At 38.4% G+C, this 25,585-nt stretch overlaps 1 protein-coding gene across 2 annotated transcripts in view; it reads right to left on the reverse strand.

The window, feature by feature from the left end:
- LOC139710197 (casein kinase I-like) overlaps positions 1-25,585 on the reverse strand; it is a 91,747-nt gene that overhangs the window by 54,412 nt on the left and 11,750 nt on the right. For both annotated transcript variants that reach the window (XM_071622128.1, XM_071622129.1), the window contains exon 3: positions 11,640-11,680. In XM_071622128.1, coding sequence (XP_071478229.1) covers positions 11,640-11,680 — 41 coding nt within the window. The remainder of the gene's footprint in view (positions 1-11,639; positions 11,681-25,585) is intronic.

Raw genomic sequence — 25,585 nt, forward strand, 5'->3', positions numbered from 1 at the left:
ATCATCAACATCCAGCTTCACTACCCCCCCCCCCCAAAAAAAAACAAAACAAAAAAAAAAAACCACACACAACACCACCACAACAAACATACACCAAAACACACAAAATAGAGGATATTGCAAAACTTTTGTTGTTATTCTTGGATGATCGCTTATAAATCATCACTTAATACACCTACAAGTGATGTAAAGAATAGGAGCCCTTAAAGACCAAAATGTGTACAGTCAAGTGATATTGTGTCATCATACATGAACACAAAATAGAACACAAAACGTTGTCCTAATCTCATCGATAGAGATATGCCCATCTCTGTGTTCATACATTATCATGTAAGTAAACTTTCTCACGTTCTTTGTGATATCAGTTTACATAACATTATCTAGTTTTCATTTAGGAAGTTGTGTCGCTGCCTACTTAGAACAAGATAGCTTCCCCAAAGATAAGAATTCTCACCATAAAAAAATGTCACAGAGACATCCACGTTCCTGAAATGAAAACCAGCGGTTGTACGTGAGCACATTCTAAATGCCAGTCTTTAAACTCAGATTTGTGTCAGAGCTCAGTTTTGAAGCTTGCATAAAGCATGAATATCAATGTCATGGATGATGAAACAGAGATCTAATCAGTAACATTAACAGTTGTATATTAACTTCACATGCTTAAAAGCATTTAAATGATCACTCAGGACTGTACATTTTAGCCTGCTTCAGTGACATGCATGATGCAAGATGTGTTTACACAGTGAGACAGACTTAATATCAGCATAGATTTCCTCTAAGAACGTGCTTCTCTACCGCTGGGCCACAAAGCTGTCACAGCTGGACCACAACGTTGGCCAAAACTGGAATTTTTTTTTTTTTTTTTTTTTGGTGTCTAACTGGGCCTCAAAAACATTTGTAGGAGTCAAAGTGGGCCTCAGGCTAAAAAAAAGGTTGAGAAGACACTCAACCCAATCCTTCCATGCAGAGAAACAGAATTGCCTTGCAATTATATTCTGGCTCATTGCAATTGAGGCCTGAGAGAACAAACTACCTGTTTCCAAGGGCAGGGGCGTGGTCAAACCCCTCTGAAAGAGAATGGTCCCCCCCCCCAATTTATTTTACCCTTGTGCCTTTAAGCTGTACTTTGTATACTACATGGAAGAGTACATAACACGTTTATTCACTGATAACTACAGGTACAAGTACTCTACAACATACAATACACATACAACACAAATACACAACTAGGGAATAGAACAAAACAAAAGTTACTATGGTCTAATTTAATAGTGGAAACCACTCAATTATCATTTGTGCCAAACGAGAACATTTTTGTACAAACACACTGAGGCAACCTCAATGTGATATACACACAAATCATTCTGTAAAGTTTCCCATACATTTGCTTATGAGTGTGTGCATGTGTGTGGATGCACGTTTGTATTATTTGTTTAAAACTAAGGAAAATGGGAGACAAGACAGGAAGTAGAAAGGAAAAGACTGACCTAGATAGAATGGGGTATGAGTGTTCATCAAATAACTAAACAGAGATGTACCAGGTACAGTAGATTGTTGAAAATAAGAATACCACATCCTTTCGTTGTACCAGCTTCACAACATAGGGCATAAACAGTTTCAATTTCTTTTGTTTGTGCTTGAAAACAATGACTGCTAATGGTACATGTATGCTCCATTAATTCTAGACCACACATACATACTTGAATAAATAACATCAAATGACTACTGTAAAACACAATATTTTCGCATCGTGAAATTTTCGCGAATTGGAGCCAACAGCCTTTTTTCGCGGCATGAAATTTTCGCAAGTTGCCTTTAACATTCAATGCATATAGTGTAGACAAGAACGTTCGCGTGCAATTTTAATTTCGTGACTCTTGGCTCTTGCGAAATTTGCGAAATTAAAATGCACATGAACATTCCTCGTTTTACAGTATGTTGTGTGAATTTAAGCCAGCAAAATATCGGCACCTCATACTCAGTGAACGTGTGTCTACAGGCAAGCTCAGTGTTGGATACATACATGTGCCTCCTATAAATGTTCATTATATAAACTAGGACTGGAGTGTTGTGGTTTCACAAACCTCTTTGCCTGCTTAGTATGCCTCATAGATCATATTACTCCATTGGATGGATACACCACTGGTGAAAGCATTCTATAAACAAAAGATTGGCGGTACTGCGTGGTGTCATGTCATCTGTCTGAAGTGAAAGCTTCTTAATCCTAGAACCCTAAAAAACATTTCCAACAAAAGAATACGCGCATGATTGTAAACATGGTAATGCCTTCATTTTGTTGAATTCAGGACCCACGCACATTTGGTTTGATGTGTGAAAAAATGCACTCTTTGTGCGATACAGGCCCTGTAATCCCAACTCTCTGTCTCAATATGCACAAACATATACCTATCTACAACGTGTATCTATTATTTTATAATTTTACCTATCTATCTATCTATCTACCAATCCATCCACCTATAGCTACACATCTGTGTGTTTGTAGTGCAAGTGATTGAAATGCAAGTGACACTGTTCAATATTTTTGTCAGTTTTCGTTCTCTGATTGGCATACATGTGCAAATGAGCTGTACTTAGAGCAATACTCTACATTAAAAATCCTCATGCCTCAAATAATAAATTGGGCCTGAATGATTGTTGTGTAACAAGATGAAAAATGCAGTGGGTTGTCGTTGCTTAAAAGGCTGTATAAAGTCCTTATACACTTTCACTTATTGGGCATGAACTGATCATAAACATTTTTGGTATATTATGTGCATTTTCATCTATAAGACCTCACCAAAGTACAAGTCCTGAAAACTTTTAACATTAATACTGAAAACAAAATAATCACATTCACTATTACATAAAAGAGCTTTCAAATGAATCTGTCCAAAGATTTGAGAGGAACTAAGTAAAATGCTCACTTCCATTTTCTGATATACATTGTACATGGTATCCAATCTACTGCTCATTTTTCTAGCCACAGTTAGTTCAGAATGTCGAGTTCAATATGCCTTCGGCCACCAAATCTTGACCTTTTTCGGACATAAGGTGTCATGAATCCTGCATAATATGCATAGGACTTTTTTTGTGTATTAAAACTAAAGCCATGGTTTAAGGAAATGGACACTATACATTAGCAAGTGTCTGATACACATCTCATTGCGGTACGTGTAAATCATGTCCACTCACACTTTGACTAAGGTCACACTTGAAAGTGAAACAGAAGTATGTGTCCAACAAGACAAAAGGTTGAATTGTCCATAAATGTGTTGTTGTAACATGGCTGAAAGGGGATGGCTAATAACTGATCAGTGGGAATCAGTGGGAATGCTGGGGGATGATTGTTCCAATCCTTGTGGATTTTACTTAAGAGTACATTATATATCTATTGTTGTGTGAAAATTATTTGCTTCAGAATGGTCTCATATTCGAGTAATGTGCAGTTTAATGTTTCCAGGTTTGCATGCCTGTACAGTGACGGGGCGATCGTTAACAGGCCGTTAACGGAAACATTAAACTGCACATTACTCGAATATGAGACCATTCTGAAGCAAATAATTTTCACACAACAATAGATATATAATGTACTCTTAAATGAATCCCACAAGGATTGGAACAATCCTCTCCCAGCATTCCCACTGATTCCCACTGATCATTTACTAGCCATCCCCTTTAACCCACAACGAAAGACAATTTGTGAACCATTGCCGACAATCTGACATGGTGTGTCTTCTTCACTCTATTTCTAAACCTCTGCATACATGCATGCATGGTACAGTCAGTGTTCCAATTCAATGCTATCTACTATATGTGTCTCAGAATCTAGTATACAAATATCGACTGCTGCAGAGGGAGATGCGATATTTGTTTTATATCCCTCTCGAGCATTTTACTGAGTGATGATGGTTCTCTTTTGGAAAAATGTGCAGGTTTCCTGACGTTAAATCTAACGTTAGGCCGTAGCAGTGGCAGTGCAGCAGCAGTGCGTGCAGCGCGTAGCGAACGACACCGCTGGTTCCTACACACGAGCTACACTACAGCGTGCAAAACTCCGAAAGATCGAGGAGGTCCAGGACTACGTTTAGCGTTAGAAGTAGGTCTAAAGCGGCTTGGTTACCCACATCGTCTTCAAAATCGCTTTTAGTATAATCATTCCTAATTCGTACCTGGTCTGATATATGGTGTCCTTCTGCTGCAATCATTCCTCCGTTACTTGAAGCGCAGTCACTTTGTCAATAATGAGCTGAACTGCATTGATCACACTAACGAATGGTCTACGTCTACACACACACACACGCCATCGCACCACAGATTTCTGTAATGCCGTCGCGCAATTTCAAAGCGCTGCTAGCTTTATAGCGCTAGCTACAGGCCACGCACAGGACTGTCGCTCAAAAGTATCGCTACTACGCGCACTGCGTACATTCTTAAGTGAGAAATGTTGATATCGATCACACAATCACAATTGGGTGCAGATCGTGGATTCCCAAAAGTACTATATCCCGCTGGAAGCTGGCTAGTAACCAATTACACCGCATCCAGCTGCTCGTAGCTAGCTAGTAAAACTACACCATGTTCGTGCTCTGTACAATCCTATGGCAAGAAGCTTTACATGAGGGATATAATAAATAATGTTATCCTACTCTGGTATGACTAGGAATCACACATTCACATCGTCGTCACAAATCGTGGTACTTGCTGTAAGTAGCCGCTTGACCAGTGCACTTGGGAAGTGCCAAAGATGAATGCAAACTACTGTCCCTACACATGTACATTGTAGTCATCGTTCAAATTACCTTGCATCTGAGAGGCATCGCAGCCTCTCTATCTAAACTAACATGTGATGTGCACACACAGTGAGCAAATATGCCGAAACACATGAAGGATGGCTTCAAATGTCATCATGTATCTGTCTGACTCTCTGACTAGGCACGGGGTGAAATATGACTTTGATAGTGTGTAAAATCAGATCACATCAGAGCCTCAGCATAATGTACACTGTGTACCAACAGCCCTCTCTCTCCATCCCTCATTTCTCTCTCTCATTCTCCCTCAATACCCCTTTTCTCTGTCTCTCCCCCTCTCTCCCTCCTCCCTGTCTTCATTTCTTCTCTCCGTCTCTCTCCTGTCTCTTTCACACACACACACACACACACACACACACACACACACACACATATACTGTACATACACTAATACACACATTCCAGCTTACGGAAAGCTAGTTCAAATCATGTCAATTTGCTTTCCACTCCTTATTCTCCTCATGAATATGGCATGATGCGTCCGTTGCAATATCCTCCCTAATGGCATATTGCGCATCTGCACGTGAGCCGACCGCACACCAGAATGCACTCCATAATTCAATGGGTGATCCATGCAGGGCTATATCAAGGAACACTCACATGCCAGTGTACACACAGACTGATAAAGCCAAATGGCAAAAACAAGATGACTTTTTCCTCTCTTACTACATCCCTCAAACATGAAAAATAAAAACAACATCCCTAGATAATGGAAAGACTGTCTTGTCTTAGAACATGGCTAACCAAGCAGAGCACCGAGCTAATTTACTCATTACTGGTCACAAAGAAGCTGATGCATACATCAACACATGCATAACGTATGTGAAATGTAGGGAAGTATGTCTTCAGTTCACTGTGCATGCATCTTTGCTACATGTACATATCACTCTCATACGACGAGATGTGGTGCCCTGTTCAGATGGGTGCCGCCTAGAATTCTCTGGCACATGGCAAAAAACCGTACAATTTGCCCCATCGATCTAACGAGCATCTGGCCGAGACCAGCCAGTAAGAGGATTCAAGTGATTTGACAGGTGCCGGCACTGAAATTAACACCCCACATGTGAAGAGGCCACTCCCTAATAGTGGACTACAGACATCACATTTTCAGTCTCCAGGAAGTCAAACACACTGGAGAGAAAGATGGTATAGTGGAGAGAATGAATTGTATTGGTACTGCAAAATGAGGAATGTTATGGGCACTTTAATTTTGTGAATTTTGCGAGAGCCAAGATTTGTGAAATTGAAATACACATGAAAATTCTCGTCTACCTCATATGCATAGAATGCCAGTGACAATTTGTGAAAATTTCTTGCTTTCTGGTATACAGTGGACTCCCGTTATACCGAAGTCCTCGGGACCGGCAGTTTTCTTTTGTTAAATATCGAAATTTCGTTATAACAACAGATAAACAATAAAAATATATAGAGGTGATGATGTTGTGGCCTGAATTTTTATTTTGTTGTAACCGGAATTTCGTTATAACCGTGTTCGTTATAACGGGAGTGTACTGTACTAGTATACATGTATATTTGTATGCCAAGATTGTCTACAACAACGTGTTATTTATACACACACAGACATAAAGTATGTGTGTGTGCATACGGACAGTTGAACCTCTCGTATCCGGACACATGTAAATCATGTGTGTTTGTGTAGGAGTTCTCAAGGAGTTGGGAATCCGCCTTTCCTCCCGTAATTATTAAAAAAAAATCACGGCGAGATTGCGTCCGTATAATAGAGAGATCCGGATAAAGGGAGGCCGGATAAGAGAGGTTCAACTGTACATACATAAGATGTTATTATATATTGTACACACACACATAGACACACACTATACATGAAAGATGTAGAATTTAAATGAAAAAAAACCACATAAATGCCATTTTCAAATTTTCTAAAGGTCATCATCAAATATAAAAAATACAATCTTTTCAATGATACTTACATCTTACATAACAAGAAATATTTCTGAAGATATTATCATGAGATCACAAAATCTTAATCATTTTCTTTGTTTTTCAGCAGCATCAATATCAAATATGTAATACCACACTGATGAAAATGGATTTGTAAATGTTTTATGATATACATACTATACCACACACACACACACACACAGAACACAGACAGACACATATTGACATCAATACACACAATTTCTTGTAGAGAAATACTTTTAACAATTCCTCAAACTCTTAACAGGAACCTGTGTTCTTTTTTAAAATCATTAATAGGGCAATTGACAAGACAGATATTTGTGTAATGCTTGCTAATATTCTCTCTCATAATTTGGGTGACAAAGCACCTTTAGGCAGATTATGAGAAAACCAAGATACATGTAACTGTGTTCCAGTGAAAATTCAGAAACCACCTTGATCTATTCATCAGTAATTAGCCTGTCACATGATTTCCTTGAGTTGTTTCAGCTTCTGACATGGGAACATTAATTCCAAACTATTAAATGAATCTGTATAACTGCACATTTGGTTATGTTATGTAATACTTGCAATCACTACATCTACAATGGAAAAGAAAGGAATCAAAGCTTGAAAAACAGAGAAAAAGAAAGAAATGAGATTGAGGGTAATTGAGGATTAGTATGGATTTTTTCTTAGTTTCACAGGATATAGATATAGGACAATCTACAGATAGCTTATGAAAGTAAAATTCTCTTAAATTTGGCAAAGTTTTCTCCCTGTACATTGCTTGTTGATGGTTAACATCTGGAAAACTCCCTTGGTGTATACTCTGTTGAAATGTTACTTGTGTTATTTTTCACGTGTACAATTGTTGCTCAATAGTAGGAAGCAGAAGCTCACATCTGTATACATGTGCAGAACATTTACAGCCATTGCATGGGTTGCCATGACATGGATTAAGATTATCCTGTTTAAAAAAAAAAAAGGTAACTTGTGCTCTTCATGGTCATTCATTCAGAGTCCTACATATTCTTGACTGTGTGGACTATGTGCTATCAAAACCATTATTATCAAATTTATCACATCAACACATGCTAGAAAGGACCAACATGAATATCAGCATGTGGGACTACATAATCTTCACCAAACTTAAGATACAAATGTGTATGTATGATATTCCTCCGCTCAAAAGTTGGGTCAGGTGGTGATGCCTTTTCCATTTGTCATTCTTTCTAATTTTTCAGTGGATCATGACAGAAGAGGTAAAGTGTTGTAATATTTCTTTGCTACTTTCTGAAAGTAAATAGGAAGCAATTTTAGTATAAACTAGAGAAGCACTCTGAGAGCGCAGACCTCCGCCAAGTATGCAGCTCATTTCCACCGTCCCACTGATCTTGTTATGTTCTTCCAAAAAGTTAGAGATATAGTGATTTCCACCCATACGTACTTAAATGCATTGTATTGTGTGCTGAGCGTCGCCCGATTTTCCAATATAGAAGCCTTTGTTAAGCCATAAACCCTCAGCTGTGCGGCGCGCCTCGCCCTATCCTAGCAGAAACTAGAGCACGCACTTTAGTGCGCGCATGCAAACCTCAAGTACGCACAGCCTGAACTCCCAAGTTCATTAACCCTACCTGCCAAAATATCAAAATCCTTCATATATTCCCCAAAAATTCTCGGATCACTACCAACAGTTAATCGTTTGTTACTTGTGTCATTCTGAACCTTTTCTGCAAGTTTCAATTGCACACGGACAAACGAACGAACGAACCAACCAACCAACAAACGAACGAACCAACTAACCAACAAACGAACCAACGGTAACAAAAACATAACCTACCCCCTTGGCAGAGGTAATAAAGGGATGGTACAGTATTGGTGGAGATGAGAATCGGGCTTAAATCAACTTTTTGCGAGATACCAAGAAAACATATATGAAATAGTACAGAGCATACCATTTTAAGAGGAATTCAGTTTATTTGATGAAAATCGGGTTTGGAATGACTGAAACATCCAAAAACAAAGTAAAACAAAGCGATCGTAATAAAAGGTGGGTCCCACACTTAATCAGAATCGCTCTGTCTTGGATATCTCAGCCATTTCAAAACCAATTTTCACCAAATAAACGTTGAATTCCTCATGGAATTACATGCTTTTTCATATTTCATAAGAGGTTTCTTATTATCTCACCAAGAAATGTTAGAAACCTGAAATTAGGTCTCAACCAAAAGTATACGATCCCTTTAAGAAGTGATTTCATATCTTGCTTCATGAATACTTTAGATTAAAGCACTGTTGGTCTGGGATACATTTTTCACTAAAAGTCAATGACAGCCTTACATCACTTGTACATCGATCACAAAAAAAAAAAAAAAAAAAAAAAAAAATATATATATATATATATACTTTTTTCCCCCCACACATTCACATAAACTGCAAAGTGCAAGAAACAATTACAATCTAAACATGGGCATATATGATAAAAGCTTGCCACACCTTATAACATCTTCTGCTTTAGTGAGCCCTTTGACACAATGCATTTTATAAACATTCTTTTGAAATGATACCATATTTTTCTTCATTCTTGCAAACCTACTACTACTGTAAAAGCGGTTATTTTCACATGGGTTTGATTTTTCACGAATTTCGTGAAGCACTTTTTGGCCGCAAATTTAACAATAACACACAAAAATATTGCCACCTGATCTTGACCACATAGAGTGGTGATGTAAATGGACAGGCATTAGTGCACTTAAGATAGCTTCTGTGTCAAATCACAAAAACAACATTTTGGAAAAAATGTCTGTGACCTCCTCACTCAAAAAAATATCTGTATGCAAAAATAACAGCTTTTACAGCATTTTACAGTCATAGTCTTAATCACAGGCTTTTTTATTTTTCAGCACTATTTACTCTGAATGACTCTTTGCATCCATCGGGTCACAGTTTCACATCAGCTCTCTATGCATATCATTCATGTACAGAAGAGGTAGGACAAGGAAGCCAATGTACACACAGGAGACAGGTCTACGTTGGTAGTCAACTGATAACTGACATTTTGGCCATTGGGTACAGGAGCACAGTGCATACATAATCTAACAGCATGGAAATCAGGCTAGCCCTGCATTGGGGTCCCTCCTTACAGACTGGGAGTGCATGCACCCTTTGCAGGTTGCCCTGTAGAGATTTTGTGTACAATACTGGTATGTGTGTGTGTGTGTGTGTGTGTGAGCATTGTCCCAGAGCTTGTAACCCTACCGGCTCTCGGGATCATGTTTGATGGGCATTTCCCTATAGCTGGGTTACTACGGTTACACCTGAATTCAGCGGAGGATTCGTTTATTACCCAATCAACTGGCCAATGCAAATTGGGCATGATTGGTGGACAGCTACCGTGACCGGGTTCATAATGGATGAATTGTATCATAGAGACCTTCACTACTCTCTTCGTTCATGCCATCTTTACTTAGCAGACCAAGACCAGGAAGAAACGCAGGGATGCGCAAACTTTTTGCCACAATCATGTAAATGGATTAAAACAATCTCATTGTGGATTTTAAACTGATGAAATAGCACGAGGATTTTTCTGGAGGCTAGATGTAGATTTTGAATGTGTACAACTCCTAATAAAAACTATTCATCATGTCCTTTGGCCAGTGAACATTGTTCTGTTATTCATAGATAGAGGAGGCCCCTTCGTCCATGGATAGAGTAAAACCCTTTTGCACAGCATTCTCTTCGAATATTGTGCTGAAGTACATAATGGGAATATAATTAAAAATACATCATCTACACATATCATTCCTTTCATTTTGCTAAGTTGAACTTGGTAAAAATCTGTTCTTCTTTTGTTGGCTGGGCAACAAAGATATCACACACATGAAGTTTTAGTTGAAAAACACTTTTTGTGTGTGTGTGTTGTCCTGGTAGCCTGGCCATGGCAGATCCATGAAAATTTTGACCTTCTTTAACGGACAGATACAAATGTACCTTTCAATGTCAGAGAGAAGAATTGTGATCATCACAATTCAAAAGGTTTAGAATATTACAATCTAATGATGTCCCATCTAAATTTTGGGGGTGACAGAAACTCAGCCATAAGATGACAACGTAAATATGCAAGACTATTTTGAGGAGGCTTCTATATAGCTCTTCTTTGCTGTTAACCTTTTAACAACCCCTGTAGAATCATGAAAAATGACAGCATATGGTCATTATCAAAGTTACTTCTGACAATGGTATTGTTTGCCAGCGGCTATCATTCAATTCAGCATTTAAATTTTGATCGAGACTGACTGGTAAATCTGGGATGCAAACACTGCACAATTTAATTTCACTTGATTAGGTTGAATGTTAATAAGTGTCAACATCTATTGCATTATATCAACTTGACATACAACAATATCATACCTAATTAACGAGCATGACCTCGCCCTGCCAAGGAACAAATCCTACTCAAACAAACTTAATGTAAAAAAAAGGTTGATCTAGTTAGCTGGAACAAGTACAACTGGAAGACTTCACAAGCAAGGCTCCCATCTACCATCAAAGTAACATGCAGTGATTGTGATTGCCATAGCAACTGATGGGGTTCCCCAGTCGTTGCCGTGGTTGCTGCAGTTTAGTTAGTTACTGTATCAACAGCTCCTGTGGTGTATCTTCTTTGATCTCGGACAGTTTCAGACACGAGTCTCCCTGCTAATATTACAGAGCACGCATGATGTGCGACTGTCGTGCACCATAATCTTTTCACCTGTCAGAACTAATGAAGCCAATGCATCAAATGACATGTTCATTCAGCATATCTTGTTTATTTTCCTCTCCAAGCTTTCACTTCCCTCCACCTTCTTTTTTTTCCCCCTCTATCTCTCACTCTCTTTTTATAAAGGAAGAGTCTGTGGTACTCACCAATTTGATTGCAACGTGTTCATTGTTGTATAAATTTTTACCTGCAAAGTCAGAAAGAAAAAGAAAATACAGTCATTAATCATTAGCATATATGACATACAAATGTAGGTCATCACAAGTATTTCACATCTTTAATGAAAGTAGAAAAATATCAATAAAAAGACGGCTACACACATTTGCATCACAAAAATTCTGCATATTATTAACATATTAATCATACCTAAGTGTACAGTGCTTGAAATAGGATAGTGAAACCCACAATTAGCTAATGGTATTGATCCAATGACAAGAAAAAAAAAAAGGAGAAAATTTATGAAACGCGCAATACGCTCAAGCATTGCCTTGTAACCTTTCACTTGGTCCGTGACTATGATGAGAGAGCCATGTATTTTGCACAGACTATAAATGAGCTGGTGTGCAGACATGCGTTAACAGTATCATGAATTACAGTCACAACGCATCATGTGCATGATGCTGTCCCTGACTTCCCATCCCAGAGGACTGCTTCAAGGCTGCGTTCACATTCAGTCGTTGCTCAGAATTGCTCATTCATCAGCGGCTGTCTACTGACGTTGATGATGAATTCTTAAACACCATAAGTTAGAGTTTAAGTTATTAATAGTGGTCCTCTATATTTTACATCTTAATATTGCAGATGGTTTGAATGAGAAATGAACTACTCATACTACACACGTATGTGTAGCTTGATGGTGAGTGATATGGATAGCTTTAGCCCCCACATGCACTATCAGATGATATTCAAAACTCCACTCAAGCCATGCGTGATGTGTACACTTTTCATACTTGCGGCAACTTTTCAGCCTTGTGTTGGTATCACCGGGATTGTATAAAATGTATTTTGTTTGGCAATGTCTCTAGTTCTGAGTAATTAACAACAAAAGAATGCTTTCTTGTGAGATTTCTTCCCCTTTGACACTATTCTATGGAATTCTTTCTCCATAATTACTGTCCTTCAAGTACACCATTGTGGTGCAATTTCAACCGAACAACACTGATGGTTGTAATTAAACAAGTCCCCCCAAACAAACAAAAACAGACTCTACTTGAGTAGGTTTTGTAGTACAACAGACCTACAGGGTGCACAGATATGCATTAAATGTCATATCTTGAAATTCTTTTAATCACTGTTCCCAAAGGTGAACAGGACCTTTAATATGTAATAAACATCACATGGACTTGATTTTAACATAGAACTTCATGTTCACACTGACTACCAGTGGAGAGGAGATAGAGGAAGAAATTGAAAGTGAAAGAGGAGAAGAAGCGATGAAAGAAAAGCATGGAGTTTGTTTCATCAATGTACGACACAGGAAAAACACCAGAACCCCTGGATAAAAGGCATGGGATCGAAGTACCGCTGCAGTGTGGCATCCACAGGGAAGAATATACAACTGTACACAGGCATTGAACACAGAATCACACAGCGCAGGCCACAGCTCTGACACAAGCTGTCTTCTTTATGCTCAATCCCCCCCCCCCTCCCTTTTTTTTTTCTTGAACATGAGAGGCACATCAGAGGCTAGGAGCTCGCCATATATACATGCTGCTGCTGTGTGACGGTGGCAAAAGGGATTAAACTTACTAGGAGCGTACACGGACAAAATGGAAGAGAAAATGACAGCTACAGGCGGGGAAGGTCACTGGCAATATCTCTATACTTCCTAGCTAGCTAAAGTAAAGTAGATCATAATGAAGCTTTTTGGCCTAGGCAATCTCTTTTCCCCTCCCTATCTCTTTCTATCTTGTCCTCTACGTACTTTCCTGTACATAGTGCAAAAAACAATGGGAGGGCTTACAGTATATGTACCTACTGTTGTCTCTGCCCAGCTGCATTGACCATGCAGAACAGGTTTGCATTCAAGTATCAATGCTACTTCAAGTGCTGTCTCTTTTTCATCTGACAAATGTCATGATAAATGCTGACAAAAGTTCTCTGAATCATGTAGTTAGTCAGGCACTCTTATACAGTTACAAATATAATGGGACCCTACCATGCTGACTTCAACTTCAAGTTGCCTTGAAGTAAGGCTACCTTCAATAATTTGTTTGAACCCCTACTGATTTGTAACATTTAATTGAAATAGGGAAGTCTAAGTGATCAATCTTGTACAAATTCAAGTCATCCTCAAGTTGACTCAACCCTCTTAACCCCTCTGCAAGCCAGGAATACATTAATGCATTCACATAAAAGTTTGATTGTTTGTTTTTTTATTACACAAGAAACAGGTTGTATAATACCATAGTACAATTTTTAGTGTATGAAGGTGCCCTGTCCACTTCACTATGAAGACTGTCATTCCCTGAGGATGATATGCAACATATATCAAAAACATGGCTGACACAAGGCTAGACTCCTGACTTAAAACATTAAGTGTTGCACATTGATAAAAACTACAAATACTATTTTCAACAATAAGCAAACTATGAAGAAGCTCATGGTTAACAGAGCATTAGTGCCATTCACACTTGCGCTAATTAGCTGGGTCCACAGTGAAATTTGCATTGCTATCCATATATTAAGAATTTTGCCAGAGGGACATTAAAATCTTGCTTAATAGCGTCATCAGGATCATGCTCCAATCCGCACAACAAATCTTGCAAAAATTTTGGAACTATCACAATTATTTTGAAAAATAGAGTTATGATTTGCTCTACGGTGGGTGTCTGAATGATAGAGCAAATAAGAAGATGTATTTTCTATCCCATCATTCAAGACACACGTATGAACACAAGGGCAAGGGTCATCGTTTTGGTATATTTGGTATACGTATCATTATGTATCACATACATTGAATGCATAATTTGGTCTACAAGGTATCGGCAATCAGCAAAATACAAAGTTGTATTTCTGTCCATCTGAACAAGCACAAAAATCTTGATATTTGGATCACGATTGAAATCCCGCTACTTTGTTTGTGCGAATCCACCTTATGTCCTCAAGCATTAATGGTAGTTAGCACTGGTGATAAAGTGTCGTCAAAGCATAGCCTCTACACGTATGATATTATCGTATTAACGGATGATTATCATCTTCATTCTTCACCTAATGCTACATACATGTGTACACCAGATGCTATCCACTAGTACTAAGGTTAATGTAAAAAGCCAAATGTTATGACAATAAAATGAAATAGGTATATCATGTATCACATCAAAGAGGTACTCTGGTGCACATGTGCTTCACTCAAAGGTGAATTACCTGCACTGTTCAAAGTCAATGAAGTGTTATGGATCCTTGCCTGATAGTGACAATAACATATGCTTGTGACGTGGATACCAGTAACAACCAGTGACATCATTATTAGCTTCTTTTGATCAAGTTATTTGATCCATGTACTGCACAACAAGAGATATCAAAAAAAAATCTTAGCAGCAGCTCTTTTCTGTAATAAAACAAGTCTAACATGCCTCTACTGGTCTACGTACGCTTTAGTGATGAAACTTACTTTGCAAGAACAGTAGGCAGACAGAATCGATTCCTTACTTTTTTTATATACAGAGTGTACAAGTATGTACAAGGATGTGGTAAATTTGAAATACAGAAGGTATCACAGAGCCTTACACATTTTTGTTTTTTTTTCATGAAAGTCAGTGTACAAGCCTACAAGCCATGGAGCCACTGTATCCAAATCATACAACATTGTAGGAGATGCACTGGTACTCGTACCTACAGTGTAAAGAGCGAGTAACAGACACACAATGCCGGCTACAACTTTTAGCTGAAATGGTTGTGCCAAATGAAACAATTATGATTATATTATAAGTAACACTTTTTTTTTTTTGGGGGGGGGGGGGGGTGGAGTGGGGTGGTATACCCGTACACTGTAGGTGGTGGTGGTGGTGGTGGTATTTGGGGGGGGGGGGGGAGTGGGTGACTGAAACAAAATCCAGTAAGTTCTACCTGGGTCCTACTTCATAAATAGATTTGCCATTACTGAAACTTGCAAGTACAAATCATATTGCCATATTACTAGAAAATAATGTTCAATAAGGAAAAAAAAAAGGTACCAAGTGTACCAAGGTTGTTGCTACAGCAACTGCAATCATTGCAACTTCATGAAATTGCAGATGTTTTATAAAGTAAGAGGCCAAAGACGCTTAAGACTGACATACTACTGTAGTTACGTTCACACGCAGTTGCCAAATTTGAAGTTTACATGTAAGTCGAAAACCTAACTGTCGATGAATATAACTGTACATTGTAGCTCCACTCGTGAATTCACGACGCAGGTCCACACGCGCACCTAAACTTTAAGATACACTGTACAACGTACGAGCGAATCCAACTCAATGATTATACCGGAAGTGCAGAGTCTTTGCTAGATGACCCCATGCCCATACAAATAGCGCATTGCCATAGAAACAGGTTCTAAACAACTTAACCTGACACGAATATCTGTGAATGCTATTGTTGCTAACCATGTTCACACCTGCTTCCAGCCAAGCTACAGAACTGCAAAAACAAATGACTGTGACATCATCACTTTGGTTCTCTGTTCCTTAGAATATTGCACAGGATAGCACTTTTTCTGAGCGAGATTTGATCTCCTTTCAAGTAATGTTTTACCAATTTACATAATACCTGCACTGTAAAAGTGGATATTTTCGCGTGACTAATTTTTTGCGCTTTGCCGGGTGAGATGAGTTTCGCGTGTTTTTAATGCCGCGGAATCAAGACACCAAGTACACGAACATACGGCAAGCAAAAATATTCGCGTGCTTTTATTTTCGCGCTGGTTTCTGGTTGCGCGAAATGCGCAAAAATTTCAACATCGCGAAAATTTCCACTTTTACAGTAGTTTGAGAAGAGTGCTACTTTTTTTCCCCCAAATGTTTGTGTTATTTTGATGTTGTTGCAATTATCACGAAAATGAGAAGACGTACAGTAAAAGCATGAAATTAACAATTTGTAAAAATGTCCGATTAACTGCCATTTGCAAAAATATCTGCAAACGAAAATATTGGCGTTACCATTTGCCTTCTGCTGGGTTGTCTATAAAAAAGCCTGGCTACAAAGATTGCCTTTGGCTGCCTACTGTCCACATCCACGTACAGTAACACGCGAGTAAACACGGTTGGCTGTATTGGTACCGCCCTGCCCTCTCGAGTATAGACTCACATTTCACCAAGTATTTGATACAGCGTAATCAATTACTCTGAATGGGCAATCAGCACTTAACTAATTGGCAACCATTATTTTTCAGGAGTTACAGGTCAGTTTGCTAATCAATTGACCACAACTGCTGATTATACGGTACTTCAAAATCCTCCATGTATTTATATGAGAAGGTGGAAAAGACTATACTGTCAATTGTCATATATCTTATATGTACACTAAAGACTGTGTACACTCAAGGCGCAAAAACTGATACAGCCACCATCACAAAAGATCGTAACATTTCTATCTCTTTTAACAAGGATGTACCACATGCAGTTCATAGAAATTATTGATATTTAACAGACTTGGTTTCATAGCAACAGACAATATTTGCACTGTGTAATGTACATCCTTGTACCGTGCAGAAGTTACATGTACCATGGAACAAACAAGTCCCCGCCAATTTCAATATCAAAGGTTGGGCCACATTCTACTTGGGCAAACATCCCTATCTACAATTTTCTGCATCACTACCGGTCTCCATTGAAGTTTGGTATGAAATATACAAGAAATGTAGTCTGCAAATCAACTAGCAGTAACAAGGATTAGGCACTGCAGCCTAGCAGGTTGTTCTCTCATGACTTGTCCATGATTTGTGCACACACACATGCAATCTAATGACAACTTTGTTGGACATATAATGCTATTATGTGCACGTTGCAACTACAATGCACATTTTACATGTAGCCACCACAACCCCTTCCCCACAATGTAATCTATGCAAATGTTTTGTGTTAAAAAAAAAAAGTTTTTGTGCACAGGTCAATTGGACATTTTCTTTTCATGCAATAACTTTATCATATCATCTACTGTCACTAGCATATTGCAAGTAGATATGGCTGCGATTACATTATATGTGAAACCTGTGATATTTCTATGTTACTATGTCTGGTTTTACTGAAATTCTCCTAATCTACAATGTTTCGTTCGATTCTTCTCTATTTTTCAATCCAACAGGCAGAGACAAACAGACAGAAAGATTGCGAGACACAAACACAGAGTAAAACACACGAGGCACCCTGCTTTGTTCATGTGTGATTGTCAGATATGTACATCAGCTTGTAGACACTTTTCCAACACAGAACACCCATGACTTGCTTAATCTAAAACATGGTGTCATCTTCTAGCCACCCCCACCTCCCCCACACACACACACACACACACACACACACACACACACACACACACACACACACCTTCCTACAATAAATTCAAACACTAGGGCAGCTAAGTATCAGATGACCCACACATTACGGTTGTATGTGTGAAAAAAACAAACCAATACCGGTATATTGCAACACACATGTCCCTACAATGTATCGTGTATATAACTCTGAATTTGTCAGAGACAAACAAGGAAATATCCCTAATTCATGAATCACTGCAACGTCAATCACACGCCCTGTGTACAAGTACTATCACACTACGAGAGTAACATTATGTGCATTGTACATTTCCAAAGCTACACAAATGATACCTTTTGCGCTGGAAGTCATGAACCTTTAACAACGAGTGTCTTTGCTCAATTGTTGGCTTTTCAACTGTGTGTGCATGATGAACACAAAACTGAGGGAAGTACAGATTCATGAAGACTAGTTCTGATGCACAACTGCATACATGCAAAATTTATTAAATTCAGGAGAGTGAGCTTCTGTTTGCTTTGCTCTGAAATTGTATTTTGTCAGTAGTTATCTGATCTGCACACATGTGATTTTTACTTGGAATTGGTACAAAACTGTACCACAGGGTGTGATGTCTTCCTAAATCACCGCAACCCAACAGTATTGTTCCTGACCTTGCATGACTTCTAACAGCTGAGCTCACATGTGAGGTAACACAGAGCACTTTGAGAAAGGACATGGAAAAAAAAAGAAGAAGAAAAAGAATAAAGAAAATACAGCTTCCAAGCCTTGATGCATAATGTCTGCAGGTTCTAGACTGAGTCAACAGGCTGTTTGTATTATTTCATGTAGGATGAACACTAGTCAGGACTGGACTTTGTCCTCCATTTTTGCTCGCTGTAAACTGGATGCAAACAAAAACTGATAGTTGCACAAACATAGAGCCCTTCCCAGCCACAGGGAAAAAGGGAACATGACGGTCACTGGACATTAATACTTGCTATCGACAACAGGGTGTTCCTGGGCTCAGGTGCTCATTTCAACAAAGCAATTCCAAAATGTAAGATTTATAATTTGATGGCCATATAAAACCTTTAAAAAAAGACTACTGAGGTCTTAAAATCTGCATACACCATACTTTGTTACACATGGTAAAGTAAAATTACATATATTTTTTAAAAATCTCTGTTATTTTTATTATGGTTGAGCTGCTCTAATTTTCTCTTCAGAAAATATGGTAACTTTCACTTGAAAATGCAGATCATGGCAGGCAAGTGCAAGTGCAAGTGCCGTTCAAAGAACTGGCACAGGTTCTTCAAATTTTTGACAAATCCTGAAATGCATCTTTCTTCTTGTGACTTGCACCTATAGATACAAGAGAAATATTTGTAAAATGACTGAATTGATAATCTATAATTGTACCTACATGTAGTATTGCAGGCATATATACAACTTATCAGTTTGCATTAATTTAAACACACAATGACCAAGACAAATAACTGTCTTTTCATAGTACAAGAACATTGTAGGTGTCCGATATTGTGTATCACCTAAAACCTCCCGTTCGCACCAGAGCCTGAACATCCCACCGGACTCCAAAAATTGCTAATAAAACATTTATGGATAAGGGAAGGTAAACTGAGTTTCAATGGACAGCTTGTCATGTTGAGTTAATCTGTATGTACAGTCCATGTAGGTGTACAATGCTTATTAAGGCACTTAAAGGACAAGTTCACCTTCATAGACAAGTGTGTTGAGTGAATGCAGCAATATTAGTGGAACACATCAATGAGAGTTTGAGGAAAATCGGACAATCCGTTCAAAAGTTATGAATTTTTGAAGTTTCTGCTCAGTCATGGCTGGATGAGAAGACTACTATAGCTTGTGATGTCATATGAGTACAACTATATAAAGAAAGTACATTGTATAAAGAAAATTCAAGATATTCTCACTTTTCTCACATAATAAAAGAACACTCGACTTCTCTCTTTCAGAAGTCAGGGGGAATTATATTACCCCTAACATAAGTCAGTAACAAGTCGAGGAAATGTGCACTTTATTCAAAAAGTCAAGTTTCGTGAAATTCTCTTTTTATTTTCCTTATATCGTTGTATGCATGTGACATCATACACTGTAGTAGTCTTCTCCCCCAGCAGTGATTGCACAGATATTTTAAAAATTCATAACTTTTGAACGGATTGTCGGATTTTCCCCAAACATTCACTGATGTGTTTTACTAACATTGCTTTCACTCAATCCACATGTATATGAAGGTGAACTTGTCCTTTAACAGTTTAATACACTATGGGCCACTGTTGTTGTTGTTGTTAGTACAGTAGTAGTTTTTTTTTTTTTTAGTTTAGTTTTGTCAAGTTGGTTCTTTTTTTTTTTTAGGGGGATACTGCTAGATGTACACTGTACCTTGTAATAGGAGTGAGACAGATCTTTCATCATTGTATGCTTATATTCCTTGGTGTTATAAATCATAAAACAAAGACTAAGAATCATACAGACACAGAAACACATAATACATACATGTGCATGTGTATGTTATGTTATTCACACAAAATCAGAATAATTCCTACAGGTGTATTTTATTAATTGGCACTAGTTATCACTGGCATTCCAGTGTTGTGCTCCTGAAGGGTTAATGAAAATTCATCGTGGTGCATGTACATGTAGAATAACAGGGAGTCACTTAAATTCTTAAAATGAATTGGATGTACAATGTCTTTTCCCTCTGGCTAGGGAACAGAAATCCCCCTTCAGCATATACACAGAAGTGTGCTGGAAAGTATAGTTGCCTTGTAAAGAAGATACATATATCAGCTATTTATGTATTCAGATGGTCTCATCACAATGCCGACTCATTCTTCGGTTCTCTCCCCATGCCCACATCTCCATGGAAATGAAGGGAACTTCTGTGTGAATACTGCACAGTGCGCAGAATGGATGCATGCCCCATTTTATACACCATACACAAACACGTATGCCCACGCATCTTGTGCAGGGTTACTGTATACTAGTACCTTTCTGTACTGTGGGGCACAATCACTCACACACTGCACAGTTTCAGTTTTCAACGCATTGCAAAGAGCAGAAAGTGTGTGCATGCACACAGTCATTACTAGTATGTTCTACAGTTGTCTCCATTATAGATACATGCACATTGTACAACCAAACTGTATGAGGCACACACACACATAAAACACATTTGAAAAATTGACGAATCAACAGTATTATGTGGGATACATCTCTAATATAAGATGTGACCCTACAAGAAAATGTCACCACCCCTACCACACCTAAATCATACTTTTATCCTCAATCATACATTTTTCTACGGTACTGATACAATTTACTTAATATTTCATAAAACTTTCATGAAACTTGTGTGTTGATGAATATCATTAAAAAGAGAGAGTGAGAGAGATCAATTACCGGTATTCATTGGCAATAGATGGTTAGTTGTTTTTTTTTTTTTTACGACTTTGCTTATGAAGTACAGTGTAACTCAATGTTTTGCAAGGATCATTCAACAGATCAGTTTCTCAGGAAATTCAAGCAGTTACGACACAAACCTCCTTTGCTGCATGTAGGCCTACACAGTTGTATACTTTGTATAAATGCCCATTAAAACCATATTTTGAGACCCATGTCGCAAATACAATGTAATGCAGTATAGGCCTATATTACTGTACTGACACATTTATGCAGGAATGAATATTACCTACCTACAGGTTGTATGCAATACACCTTTCAAGTCTGTGTATTATAAGTTTACAATGTACTTAACTTCAAATGCCATGTTAGCATGTACAATACAGTACGCATCCGTGAAACTGGGTACCCCTGCCCAGCCCATGAAATAGTAACAAACACACACACAGTTTTATAATGTACAGTAACACAGTCGCACTCAACAGTACCAACGGTTCATCTGGCATTCATAGCATTTCACTGGAGGTATTGTGTGAGAAAAGTGCAGCTACAGGTTTGTACCACACACGCTAACCCATGGGATACCGCCAATGGTTCGTGAGATCTCAACTGTCAGTTTCGCGGCAACCAGAGGGTAACCACACGAATCATCACCTGTCTGGCATGACAAATCCTGGTCAGAACATTAGGTCCATGTTCAACAGCATTTCCTTTCCATGGAGAATAGTAAGCAAATAATCAACGTTGGTGAAGGTGATGGGAGAAACTATCACTTCCGAGGCGATCTGGATGTAGCTATCTTTCTGAAGCGTAGCTGAGGAAAGATAGCGTACACATTCAGATTGCCGAGGAAGTGATAGTTTGTCTCATTGCCTGAAACTAAAAGTTGATTATTTGCTCTATATTCCACATCTAGGGTCCTAGATATTCCCATTTTATTCCACATATGAAACAATTTTAGCTGTCTTTAGGGTATCCTTAGGGCTTAGGCTACATGTACGTACCAACTGTAGTTTACTTCAGACGTATGTGCGTAGATGACAAAACAACAAATTTGCTCCGCGCCCTGCGCATGGTACCGAAATAAAAGTGCGTTGCACTGTGGTCTATCACTTGACCCAGGTCAAATGATAGACCACTAGACCACAGTGCAACGCACTTTTATTTTGCGCGTACTCAAAATTGTAAGTTATATCACGCATAATATATTAGGACTGTGTGGTCTAATAGATCAGCGAAACAAATGACTATCATCATAGAGTGTAACGAACTTTTCTTCTCAGGTGATGTTATGAGTAAAACTACGCTTTACCCTGAAGTAGCACTCAGACAGGTCGATCATATTGGGTGTTATCAATTTGAAAATCTAATTGTAATTTTTGGGGCGACTTACTGCAGTATGTCCCCAAAAAATTACAATCAGATTTTCGCATTGATAACACCCAATATGATTAATTCTTTTAAATGCTACTTCAGGGTCTTAAAATATAACATTTTAGCTCTATTTTGCAGAAAACCCCATTCAATTTGGTTAAGCCGTCACAGAGAAATGTGGATTGTTGTAAAGCATGTCATGAGTCTGATTCTTCCAATTTTAGCAATTCAATGCTCTTGTGTGTGAATAATAGACAGAATTTGGATGGAAGAGATTCCCGACATCCTCTACAAAATTCCTCATTTCCCTTTGACCACTGAAGCAAATCGAATGGGGTTTTCTGTAAGATGTGGGTAATGAGTTATAGTTTCATACCCTGAATTTGTATTTAGATTGATTCACCATTTTTAAAGATATCATTGCAGAGGGCCCCGTTGTAATTTTTTTTGGGGGGACATACTGTATTACTGTGTTTGACTGTGAGTTCCGTTGAAAAGTTTTGCCTTCTGTTGTATAGCAATATTTGGAAAAAAAAAAACTTTTAGCAAGTACTGTTTTGAAAAGGTATTGACATGGACAATTGCACAGTACAACTATCTACAATCTGTACATGATAGCATGTCACATAATCAGCATACATTTAAAGAAACAAGGAAAAGTAGAAATTACGCGGTGCGTAAAATATGTCCCCGCCGGAAGTAGCATTTAGTAGCAAAATGTACAATATCGGTAAAAAATCAAGGTCAAAGGTCAAAGAAGTCAAAGGTCAAAATTCTGTGTAGAAGTTTTGAAGCCCTCACCTAGTGCCATCACAAAAAGCGAACGGAATCGAAATCGGGTTAGAAATGGCGAAGGAGTAGCATTTTGTAGCCAATGTACAATATAGGTCAAAAATCAAGGTCAAAGGTCAAAGAAGTCAAAGGTCAAAATTCTGTGTAGAAGTTTTGAAGCCCTCACCTAGTGCCATCACATAAAGCAAACGGAATCGAAATCGGGTTAGAAATGGCGAAGGAGTAGCATTTTGTAGCCAATGTACAATATAGGTCAAAAATCAAGGTCAAAGGTCAATGAAGTCAAAGGTCAAAATTCTGTGTAGAAGTTTTGAAGCCCTCACCTAGTGCCATCACATAAAGCAAACGGAATCGAAATCGGGTTAGAAATGGCGAAGGAGTAGCATTTTGTAGCCAATGTACAATATAGGTCAAAAATCAAGGTCAAAGGTCAAAGAAGTCAAAGGTCAAAATTCTGTGTAGAAGTTTTGAAGCCCTCACCTAGTGCCATCACATAAAGCAAACGGAATCGAAATCGGGTTAGAAATGGCGAAGGTGTAGCATTTTGTAGCCAATGTACAATATAGGTCAAAAATCAAGGTCAAAGGTCAAAGAAGTCAAAGGTCAAAATTCTGTGTAGAAGTTTTGAAGCCCTCACCTAGTGCCATCACATAAAGCAAACGGAATCGAAATCGGGTTAGAAATGGCGAAGGAGTAGCATTTTGTAGCCAATGTACAATATAGGTCAAAAATCAAGGTCAAAGGTCAATGAAGTCAAAGGTCAAAATTCTGTGTAGAAGTTTTGAAGCCCTCACCTAGTGCCATCACATAAAGCAAACGGAATCGAAATCGGGTTAGAAATGGCAAAGGAGTAGCATTTTGTAGCCAATGTACAATATAGGTCAAAAATCAAGGTCAAAGGTCAATGAAGTCAAAGGTCAAAATTCTGTGTAGAAGTTTTGAAGCCCTCACCTAGTGCCATCACATAAAGCAAACGGAATCGAAATCGGGTTAGAAATGGCGAAGGAGTAGCATTTTGTAGCAAAATGTACAATATAGGTCAAAAATCAAGGTCAAAGGTCAAAGAAGTCAAAGGTCAAAATTCTGTGTAGAAGTTTTGAAGCCCTCACCTAGTGCCATCACATAAAGCAAACGGAATCGAAATCGGGTTAGAAATGGCGAAGGTGTAGCATTTTGTAGCCAATGTACAATATAGGTCAAAAATCAAGGTCAAAGGTCAAAGAAGTCAAAGGTCAAAATTCTGTGTAGAAGTTTTGAAGCCCTCACCTAGTGCCATCACATAAAGCAAACGGAATCGAAATCGGGTTAGAAATGGCGAAGGAGTAGCATTTTGTAGCAAAATGTACAATATAGGTCAAAAATCAAGGTCAAAGGTCAAAGAAGTCAAAGGTCAAAATTCTGTGTAGAAGTTTTGAAGCCCTCACCTAGTGCCATCACATAAAGCAAACGGAATCGAAATCGGGTTAGAAATGGCGAAGGAGTAGCATTTTGTAGCCAATGTACAATATAGGTCAAAAATCAAGGTCAAAGGTCAAAGAAGTCAAAGGTCAAAATTCTGTGTAGAAGTTTTGAAGCCCTCACCTAGTGCCATCACATAAAGCAAACGGAATCGAAATCGGGTTAGAAATGGCGAAGGAGTAGCATTTTGTAGCCAATGTACAATATAGGTCAAAAATCAAGGTCAAAGGTCAAAGAAGTCAAAGGTCAAAATTCTGTGTAGAAGTTTTGAAGCCCTCACCTAGTGCCATCACATAAAGCAAACGGAATCGAAATCGGGTTAGAAATGGCGAAGGAGTAGCATTTTGTAGCCAAATGTACAATACAGGTCAAAAATCAAGGTCAAAGGTCAAAGAAGTCAAAGGTCAAAATTCTGTGTAGAAGTTTTGAAGCCCTCACCTAGTGCCATCACATAAAGCAAACGGAATCGAAATCGGGTTAGAAATGGCGAAGGAGTAGCATTTTGTAGCCAAATGTACAATATAGGTCAAAGGTCAAGGTCAAAGGTCACGACTGAAATTCTGTGTATAAGTTTCAAAGCT

Source organism: Diadema antillarum, unplaced genomic scaffold, assembly GCF_040938485.1.
Source record: "Diadema antillarum isolate AM-2024a unplaced genomic scaffold, OU_Dant_1.0 seq00001508_RagTag, whole genome shotgun sequence".
NCBI classification, from domain to species: Eukaryota; Metazoa; Echinodermata; class Echinoidea; order Diadematoida; family Diadematidae; genus Diadema; species Diadema antillarum.